We start from the raw sequence: 11,047 nt of genomic DNA, 5'->3' as shown, positions 1-11,047 counted from the left end.
GAGGAGGAGGGACTGGCAGTGAATAGATAATTAGCCATGCGGCCCTACTCGCAGAATGTGCTCAGGCAGGAGCAGGGACAAGCAGGTCATGTGTGTCCAGCGCTCCTTCCCCTCCTGCTAGCTGCGAGTTGGAGGGGGAGGGGCTCTGGATGCTAATGGGCAGCTAGATATGACGTCAGGTGTACCACCCTTATGACTCCTGTAGCTGTGTTCTGGTGTCGTGCGGCCCAGCAGCAGATTTTCTGGTTAAAGTGAAAAAAGCAAATAACAGTGAAAATTCATAGCAGCAGTGGCTGTGTCCAGTAGCAGCAGTAGTGGTCATCATCATCAGTGCCCGTCTCCAGTAGCAGCAGTAGTGGTGGTCATCATCATCAGTGCCTGTCTCCAGTAGCAGTAGCCATCTTTCTGTGATAGGGGCCCACTACGCCTTCACCTCTAACCCTTGTAAAATGAGTAAAAAACAAACATCACTGAAGAGCTTGTTTGAAAAGGAAGAAAGACCCAATGAGACAGATGAAGACTCCATGACTGCTAAAAAAAAGAAAGCTGCATTTAAAAGAAAATACATTGAGTCCTACGTAAATTATGGGTTCATCGCAACTGGCGATTCACATGCCCCAAGCCCACTCTGTCTGATATGTGGCGACCGGCTATCCAACGAGGCCATGAAGCCTTCAAAACTGGTTCGCCACTTACAGACCAAGCACCCTGCATCAAAAGACAAGCCTTTGGAGTTTTTTGAAAGAAAAAAACGCGAACACGAAGGACAGAAGCAATTATTGAAGGCCACCACATCAACAAATGCGTCTGCTCTGAGAGCATCATTCTTAGTGGCTAACCGCATTGCCAAGGCTAAGAAGCCCTTCACTATTGGTGAAGAGTTGATCCTGCCTGCCGCTAAGAACATTTGCCAGGAACTTTTAGGAGAGGCTGCGGTTAAAAAAGTGGCACAGGTTCCTCTTTCAGCGAGCACTGTCAGTAGACGAATTAATGAAATAGCAGAAGACATCGAGGTACAATTGTTGGAGAGGATTAATGCGTCACCATGGTACGCAATCCAGGTTGACGAGTCTACTGACGTTGACAACAAGGCAATGATGCTTGTTTATGTGCGATATATTTTTCAGGAGGATGTGCATGAGTATATGTTATGTGCATTATTGTTGCCATCCAACACCACAGGTGCAGAACTATTCAAGTCTTTGGATGATTACATATCAGGAAACCTAAACTGGTCATTTTGTGTCGGTATATGCACAGACGGAGCAGCTGCCATGACGGGACGGCTTTCTGGTTTAACTACCCGGGACAAAGAGGTTGCGTCTGAATGCGAGTCTACGCACTGTGTCATCCATAGAGAAATGCTGGCAAGCCGAAAAATGTCACCTGAACTTAACAGCGTTTTGCAAGATGTGATTAAAGTTATTAATCACATAAAAGCACATGCCCTTAACTCACGTCTGTTCGAGCAGCTCTGTGAGGAGATGGACGCGGAGCACAAACGTCTTCTCCTACACACAGAAGTCAGATGGCTTTCTAAAGGTAGAGCACTGGCCAGAGTTTTTGAGTTACGAGACCCGCTTTATAGATTTCTTTTAGAAAAAGAATCGCCACTTGCAGCACATTTCAGTAGTAAGGAATGGGTCACAAAACTTGCTTACTTATGTGACATATTCAACTCTTTGAACGAACTTAATCTGTCACTTCAGGGGAGAATGACAACTGCCTTCAAGTTGGCAGATAAAGTTGCTGCATTTAAAGCCAAACTGGAAGTGTGGGGACGGCGAGTGAGAACAGGGATATTTGACATGTTTCAAACATTAGCAGGAATTTTGGAAGAGACCGAGCCTGAGCCTTCATTCTCCCAGCTGGTGCATGATCACCTATCTCAGCTTTCAGAAGAGTTTGAGCGCTATTTTCTGACCACAAAAGACCCACGAACTAGGAAGGAATGGATTCGCAACCCATTTGTGAACAAGCCAGGTGAATCGACCTTGTCCGTGCTTGAAGAAGACCAACCGCTTGAGATTGCAAATGATGGTAGCCTTAAAAGTATGTTTGAGACTTCAAATCTCCCAACATTCTGGATTAAAGTCAAGGCTGAATATCCTGGGATCGCCACCAAAGCACTGAAAACTCTGCTTCCTTTTCCAACATCCTATCTTTGTGAAACTGGGTTTTCTGCCATGACAACAGCAAAAACGAGATTACGGAGTAGATTGAACATAAGGAACACACTTCAGGTTTCACTGTCTCCCATCACCCCTAGATGGGACCGTTTTCTTGCAGGAAAACAAGCCCAGTGCTCCCACTGATCCAGGGAAACAAGCCTGGTGCTCCCACTCATTCTGAACCTATGGTAAGTTGAATCACATTCTCATTATAAATGTCATAATTATATGATAAGTATGCACTAAGCTCCACCCCTCCATAACCCCACCCACATATGACCAAAGCCCCGCCCCCACCCCCACCGGGCCATTGAAAACTGGTCTTGCTTAAAGCCAGTCCCTGGTGCAAAAATGTTTGCCGACCACTGATTTAGTGTAAAGGATTTATTAAAAAAAATAATAGTGTTTTCATGCACCGTCTCTTTAAAAAAGCCGGCCGGCAATTCAGCAGCGGTACCCGATAATTTAGAACAGAAAGAATAGAGCTTCACACATAGATTAGATAGATAGAAACATGTCAGTCACATATAAAATAAGTACAGTGACATTGTTGCTTACTGTACTTGTCATTTAGTGTAAAGGATTTATTTAAAAAAATAATAGTGCTTTCATGCACCGTCTCTTTAAAGAAGCCGGCCGGCAATTCAGCAGCGGTACCCGACAATTTAGAACAGAAAGAGAGAGCATCACACATAGATTAGATAGACAGAAACATGTCAGTCACATATATAAGAAGTACAGTGACAGTGTTGGTTACTGTACTTGTCATTTAGTGTTAAAATAAAGGATTTATAAAAAAAAAAATTGGCGTGGGGTTCCCCGTAAGTTTAGGCTCTAGCGGAGGTTAAGCAGACGGCTGGTGCAGATGTTTGAAGCATGGGAAGGGGGTAATACCCATGGAGCTTCCCAGGCTACTAACATCAACCCCCAGCTGAATACCTAGCCTTTACTAGCTATTAAAATGGGGGACCCCCCAAAAAAAGTGACGTGGGGTCCCCCCTTTTTTAATAGCTAGCAAAGGCTAGACAGACAGCTGGGGGCTGATATTAATAGCCCAGGAAGGGTGCCATGAATATTGGCCCCCTCCCAGGCTAGAAACACCAGCCGTCAGCCGTCCCAGAAATGGCGCATCCATAGGATGCGCCAATTCTAGCACTTAGCCTCGCTCTTCCCTCTGCCCTGTAGCGGTGGCAGTGGGGTAATAGGGTTGGGGTTGATGTCAGCTTATAATGCCAGCTGACATGAAGCCCAGGTTAGTAATGGAGAGCTTTCTGCTGCGGTACAGCCTGTCATCTCGATGTAGCAGAGCTGGAGCTGTCCTGGGAACCATCGAAAGGTAAGGATGAGGTTGCTTTATTAATTTTCTTTTATTGCAGGAGACCGTTGGCTTCAGCTGGAATGGGCGTGATGGTAAGTATGGCTTAATTTAGAACAATGAAGAATTGTGTGTTTATTTCAATTAAAGGACTTTATTCTGGGTGTTGTGTTTTTTTTTAAAATACTTTACAAGAAATTCATGGCGGTCATGTCTAATATTGGCGTGACCTCATGAATTTCGGGCTTAGGGCTAGCTGATAATGCCAAGCTGGCCCTAACCCGTTTATTACCCAGTGAGCCACGGCACCAGAGCCCTGGATGAGTTGGGTACAGCGCCAGAAGATGGCGCTTCTATGAACGCGCCATTTTCCGGGGTGGCTGCGGACTGCAATTTGCAGCGGGTGGGGCCCAGAAAGCTTTGGCCTCCCTGCGCTGTGGATTCCAGCCCCCAGCTGTCTAGTTGTACCTGGCTGGACACAAAAATAGGGCGAAGCCCCACGTATTTTTTTTTTTTTAATTATTTCATGAAATTCATGAAATAATTAAGAAAAAAAGGGCTTCCCTATATTGTTGTGTCCGGCCAGGTACAAATAGGCAGCTAGTGATTGGAGGCAGCCCGTTCCTGCCTGCTGTACCTGGCTGGACACAAATATAGTGCGAAGCCCCACGTCAATTTTTTTAAATTATTTCAGGAAATTCATGAAATAATTAAAAAAAATTGACGCGGGGCTTCGCACTATATTTGTGTCCAGCCAGGTACAGCAGGCAGGAACGGGCTGCCCCCAACCACCAGCTGCCTATTTGTACCTGGCCGGACACAGCAATATAGGGAAGCCCTTTTTTTCTTAATTATTTCATGAATTTCATGAAATAATTTAAAAAAAAAAATACGTGGGGCTTCGCCCTATTTTTGTGTCCAGCCAGGTACAATTAGGCAGCTGGGGGCTGGAATGTGCAGCGCAGGGAGGCCCAAGCTTTCTGGGCACCCACCCGCTGCAAATTGCAGTCCGCAGCCACCCCGGAAAATGGCGCGTTCATAGAAGCGCCATTTTCTGGCTCTGTACCCAACTCATCCAGGGCCCTGGTGCGGTGGCTCACTGGGTAATAAAGGGGTTAGGCCCAGCTTGGCATTATCAGCTGGCCCTAAGCCCGAAATTCATGGGGTCACGCCAATATTAGACATGACCACCATGGATTTCTAGTAAAGTATTTAAAAAAAACACAAACACCCAGAAAAAAGTCCTTTAATTGAAATAAATACACAATTTTTTAATGTTCTAAATTAAACCATACTTACCATCATGCCCATTCCAGCTGAAGCCAACGATCTCCTGCAATGAAAGAAAAATAATAAAGCAATATCATCCTTACCTTTCCATGGTTCCCACGACAGCTTCAGCTCTGCTACATTGAGATGACAGGCTGGACCGCAGCAGAACGCTGCCATCCAGCTTGCCATGCCGCGCACACTGCGAAGCGCAGGCATGCTTGTGCTCCTCAGTGTCAGGCTGTGACAGCATAAAGATGAGCCGAGATCATGTCCAATGAACTCAGCTCACTTCATGCACGTCACTGACAGCGTGGGAAAATTCTCCTGCACTCAGCGCTTCAGCGTGAGAATTTTCCCACGCTGTCAGTGACGTGCATGAGGTGAGTTCATGTCCAATGATCTCAGCTCACCTCATGCACGTCACTGACAGCGTGGGAGAATTCTCAGACTGAAGCTCTGAGTGCAGGAGAATTTTCCCACGCTGTCAGTGACGTACATGAGGTGAGCCGAGTTCATTGGACATGACCTCGGCTCATCTTTATGCAGTCACAGCGAGACACTGAGGAGCACAATCATGCCTGCTCTTCTCAGTGTGCGTGGCATGGCAAGCTGGATGGCAGCTTTCTGCTGCGATCCAGCCTGTCATGTGAATGTAGCAGAGCTGAAGCCGTCCTTGGAACCATGGATAAGTAAGGATGATGTTGCTTTATTATTTTATTTTTATTGCAGAAGACATTGGCTTCAGCTGGAATGGGCGTGATGGTAAGTATGATTTAATTTAGAACAATAAAGAATTGTGTGTTAATTTCAATTAAAGGACTTTATTCTGGGTGTTTGTGTTTTTTTTTAACTTTGACTATGGGGTTAGTAATGGGGGTGTCTTATAGACGCCTCTCCATTACTAACCTGGGCTTGATGTCAGCTGGCATTATAAGCTGACATCAACCCCAACCCTATTACCCCACTGCCACCGCTACAGGGCAGTGGGAAGAGCGAGGCTAAGTGCCAGAATTGGCGCATCCTATGGATGCGCCATTTCTTGGGCGGCTGACGGCTGGTGTTTCTAGCCTGGGAGGGGGCCAATATTCATGGCACCCTTCCTGGGCTATTAATATCAGCCCCCAGCTGTCTGTCTAGCCTTTGCTAGCTATTAAAATAGGGGGGACCCCACGTCATTTTTTTTGGAGGGTCCCCCATTTTAATAGCTAGTAAAGGCTAGGTATTCAGCTGGGGGCTGATATTAGTAGCCTGGGAAGCTCGGTAGGTATTACCCCCTTCCCAGGCTTCAAACATCTGCCCCAGCCGTCTGCTTAACCTCCGCTAGAGCCTAAAATTATGGGTAACCCCACGCCAATTTTTTTTAAATAAATCCTTTATTTAAAAAAAAATCCTAAATGACAAGTACAGTAAATAACACTATCACTGTACTTCATATACATGTGACTGACATGTTTCTATCTATCTAATCTATGTGTGAAGCTCTATTCTTTCTGTTCTAAATTGTCGGGTACCGATGCTGAAATGCCGGCCGGCTTTTTTAAAGAGACGGTGCATGAAAACACTATTATTTTTTTTAATAAATCCTTTACACTAAATGACAAGTACAGTAAGCAACACTGTCACTGTACTTCATATATATGTGACTGACATGTTTCTATCGATCTAACCTATGTGTGATTCTCTATTCTTTCTGTTCTAAATTGTCGGGTATCGGTGTATGCCGCTGCTGAATTGTCGGCTTTTCATGTTTCACTGTGAGCACTGTTCCCATCGATTTGCACAATCACTGTAATGCCACAACCACCATGGCTGTGGCATTACAGTGAGAGGCAGACAATCCCTGCATGATTGGTGCTCTAAATAGCGCCAGACATGCAGGACACGCTTTTGGTGCACGAACAGTTATCGAACATAACCTCGAACAGCCGAATTTTTTGCAAATCGTTCGAGTTTGTCGAACAACTTGAACACCGCCCAAAACAGCTTGAATTTGAGATTGGCGAACAGTTCTAGTCGAACACCGCTCATCTCTACTTTGCACACTCTTGGCATTCTGTTGATGAGCTTCAAGAGGTAGTCACAGGAAATTGTCTTCCAACAATCTTGAAGGAGTTCCCAGATATGCTTAGCACTTGTTGGCCCTTTTGCCTTCATTCTGCGGTCCACCTCACCCCAAACCATCTCGATTGGGTTCAGGTCTGGTGACTGTGGAGGCCAGGTCATCTGGTGTAGCACCCTATCACTCTCCTTCTTGGTCAAATAGCCCTTTCACAGCCTGGAGGTGTGTTTGGGGTCATTGTCCTGTTGAAAAATAAATGATGGTCCAACTAAACGCAAACCGGATGGAATAGCATGCCACTTCAAGATGCTGTGGTAGTCATGCTGGTTCAGTATGCCTTCAATTTTGAATAAATCCCCAACAGTGTCAGCAGCAAAGCACCCCCACACCATCACACCTCCTCCTCCATGCTTCAGGGTGGGATACAGGCACGTAGAGTCCATCCGTTCACCTTTTCTGCATCGCACAAAGAACCAAACATCTCAAATTTGGACTCATCAGACCAAAGCACAGATTTCCACTGGTCTAATATCCATTCCTTATGTTCTTTAGCCCAAACAAGTCTCTTCTGCTTGTTGTCTGTCCTTAGCAGTGGTTTACTTGCAGATATTTTACCATGAACACCTGCTGCACAAAGTCTCTTCTTAACAGTTGTTGTAGAGATGTGTCTGCTGCTAGAACTCTGTGTGGCATTGACCTGGTCTCTAATCTGAGCTGCTGTTAACCTGCGATTTCTGAGGCTGGTGACTCAGATAAACTTAACCTCAGAAGCAGAGGTGACCCTTGGTCTTCCTTTCCTGGGGCGGTCCTCATGTGAGCCAGTTTCTTTGTAGCACTTGATGGTTTTTGCAACTGCACTTGGGGACACTTTCAAATTTTTCCCAATTTTTCAGACTGACTGACCTTCATGTCTTAAAGTAATGATGGCCACTCATTTTTCTTTACTTAGCTGCTTTTTTATTTCCATAATACAAATGCTAACAGTCTATTCAGTAGGACTATCAGCTATGTATCCACCTGACTTCTGCACAACAACACAACTGATGGTCTCAACCCCATTTATAAGGTAAGAAATCCCACTTATTAAACATGACAGGACACACCTGTGAAGTGAAAACCATTTCCGGTGACTACCTCTTGAAGCTCATCAAGAGAATGCCAAGAGTGTGCAAAGCAGTCATGAAAGCAAAAGGTGGCTAGTTTGAAGAACCTAGAATATAAGACATATTTTCAGTTGTTTCACACTTTTTTGTTAACTATATAATTCCACATATGTTAATTCATAGTTTTGATGCCTTCAGTGTGAATGTACAATTTTCAAAGTCATGAAAATACAGAAAAATCTTTAAATGAGAAGGTGTGTCCAAACTTTTGGTCTGTACTGTATATGGATAGATAAATAGATTAATGGATAATAGTTATATATATATGGATATATAGATATATTCATAGATAGATAAATAGATTAATAGATATTTGGGTAGATAGATAATAGATATATGGATAGATTTATTGATATATATATAGATAATAGACATATGGATGCATGGATGGATAGATAGATAAATAGATAATACATCATTAGATAGATATGTGGATAGACATATGGATAGATAAATAGATTTATAGATAAATAGTTAGATATATGGATATATAGATATATTGATAGATAGATAGATAGATAATAGATATATAGAAAGATAGATAACTAGATTAATAGATATGTGGATAGATAGATAGATAAATAGATAGATAATATATATATGGATATATAGACATATAATAGATATATGGATAGATAAATAGATTAATAGATATATGGGTAGATAGAAAATTGATATATGGATAGATAGATATATGGATAGATAATAGATATATGGATATCTAGATATATAGATAATAGATAGATATACAGATAGATATAAATATGTGATATATATAATCCGTGCTTTGCGTGTCTACTTTACTGTTCATGAAATGTATTAATAAATGTGTACATTTCTGGAAAAAAAATGGTGTGGGGTCCCCCGTACTTTTATTAACCAGCACCTTTTATAGACACCTTTTAATGTTCTATATTAAACCATGCTTACCATCACGCCCATTTCACCTGAAGCCAATGTCACCTGCAATGAAAGTAAAATAATAAAGCAACCTCATTCTCACCTGCCCGCCGCAGTCCAAATAGAGAGGGTCCCACGATAATCCAATGAACAGAACGGCCACATTGTAAAACGTGACCCCTCTGTTCATTTGCCGACAATACACTGAAGCTCAGTGTATTGCGGCAAATGAGGTCAGCGCATGTGTGGTTAGTATTTTCCCACGTAAGGGCAAGCATGAGAAAATACTCACTACACATGCGCTGACTCATGTGGCGGCAATAGACAGAGCTTCAGTGTATTGCCGGCAAATGAACAGAGCTGTTACATTTTACAATGTGACAAATCTGTTCATTTGGATCATCGTGGGACCCTCGCTATTTAGACTGCGGCGGACAGGTGAGGATGCGGTTGCTTTATTATTTCAATTTTATTACAGGTGATCATGGGTTTCGGGGATTAGCTGTACGGTGAGTATATGGTGTTTTTATTTTTTTGCAGGGGCGGAGAACATCGGGGACAAGGTTTAGGTGAGTATAATGTGTTTTATTTTTATTTGAAATTAATTTTAATAATTTTAACATTTTCTTTTTTACTTTGAGCACAGCACAGGTGCCGGCGGATGGGAAACTACTGCTCCCATCCAGCGTTGCCTCCGCTTGCTATTTCCTATGGCAGTAGGCGCCGGCTGATGATGGTAGCAGTACCATCAGCCGGCGCCTATGACCCACGGTAAGCTGTTTAACGCGGGTCACTGTCACAGCTGTGGGATCATAATGACAGTGCTCTGACCATGGTAATGCTATTACCGCTGATCAGAGCCTGTGTTTCCTGCGCTGTCACCAAATGACAGCTTGGGAAAACAGATATATTCGGCTCCCCCATTTACATGAATTGGGTCCCTGTTCAAGTTCGGGGTTCGGGTACTATTCTGGTACCCAAACTCAAACTTTTAATAAACTGTTTGATGTTCGGCTCAATTAGCCGAACCCAGTCACGGGTTTGCCCATCATTATTTATAACACCAGCTTGAAAAATGTTTTTAAAGTCTGAAATGTTGGCCTACTGAAATGTATGTTCAGTAATTGCACTCAATACTTGCTCGGGGCTCCTTTTGCATAAATTACTGCATCAATGCGGTGTGGCATGGAGGCGATCAGCCTGTGGCACTGCTGAAGTGTTATCGAAGCCCAGGTTGCTTTGATAGCAGCCTTCAGCTCATCTGCATTGTTGGGTCTGGTGTTTCTCATCTTCCTCTTGACAATACCCCATAGATTCTCTATGGGATTAAAGTCTGAAGAGTTTGCTCGCCAATCAAGCACAGTGATACTGTTGTTTTTAAACCAGGTATTGGTTATTTTGGCAGTGTGGACAGGTGCCAAATCCTGCTGGTGAATGAAATTTCACTATCCAAAAAGCTTGTCGGCAGAGGGAAGCATGAAGTGCTCTAAAATTTCCTGGTAGATGGCTGAGCTGACTTTGGTCTTGATAAAACACAGTGGCCCTACACCAGCAGATGACAATGCTCGCCAAAGCAGCACTGATTGTGGAAACTTCACACTAGACCTCAAGCAGCTTGGATTGTGGCCTCTCCACTCTTTCTTCAGACTATGGGACCTTGATTTCCAAATGAAATGCAAAATTGATTTTCATCTGAAAACAACATATTGGGCCACTGAGTAACAGTAAAGCTCTTTTTCTCCTTGGCACAGGTAAGAAGCTTCTGGCATTGTCTATTGGTCATGAGTGGCTTGACAAAAGGAATGCAACAGTTGTAACCCATGTCCTGGATACGTCTGTGTGTAGTGACTTTTGAAGCAATGAGTCCAGCAGCAGTCCACTCTTTGTGAATCTCCCCCAAATTTTTGAATGCCATTTTCCTAACAATCCTTTCAAGGTTCCTGTTATCCGGGTTGCTTGTGCACCTTTTTCTACCACACTTTTTCTTTCCACTCAACTTTCCATTAATGTTTGGATACAGCACTCTGTGAACAGCCAGCTTCTTTAGCAATGACCTTTTGTGGCTTACCCTCCTTGTGGAGTATGTCAATGACTGCCTTCTGGACATCTGTCAAGTCAGCAGTCTTCCCCGTGATTGTGGAGCCTACTGGAACAGACTAAGGGACCA

At 43.6% G+C, this 11,047-nt stretch overlaps 1 protein-coding gene across 1 annotated transcript; it reads left to right on the top strand.

Annotated features, from left to right (window-relative positions):
• Nucleotides 1-449: 449 nt before the first annotated feature.
• On the top strand, nucleotides 450-10,735 carry LOC141258443 (SCAN domain-containing protein 3-like). The gene is made up of 2 exons (XM_073673441.1): nucleotides 450-2,214; nucleotides 10,632-10,735. The coding sequence occupies exons 1-2, from the start codon at nucleotides 450-452 to the stop codon at nucleotides 10,733-10,735; spliced, it is 1,869 nt and encodes a 622-aa protein (XP_073529542.1).
• Nucleotides 10,736-11,047: the final 312 nt, after the last annotated feature.

This window comes from Phyllobates terribilis, unplaced genomic scaffold (assembly GCF_046119375.1).
Source record: "Phyllobates terribilis strain yellow unplaced genomic scaffold, ASM4611937v1 Scaffold_3__8_contigs__length_932513732, whole genome shotgun sequence".
NCBI classification, from domain to species: Eukaryota; Metazoa; Chordata; class Amphibia; order Anura; family Dendrobatidae; genus Phyllobates; species Phyllobates terribilis.
The sequence above is the reverse complement of the archived record's forward strand: the minus strand, read 5'-3'. Positions and strand labels throughout refer to the sequence as shown.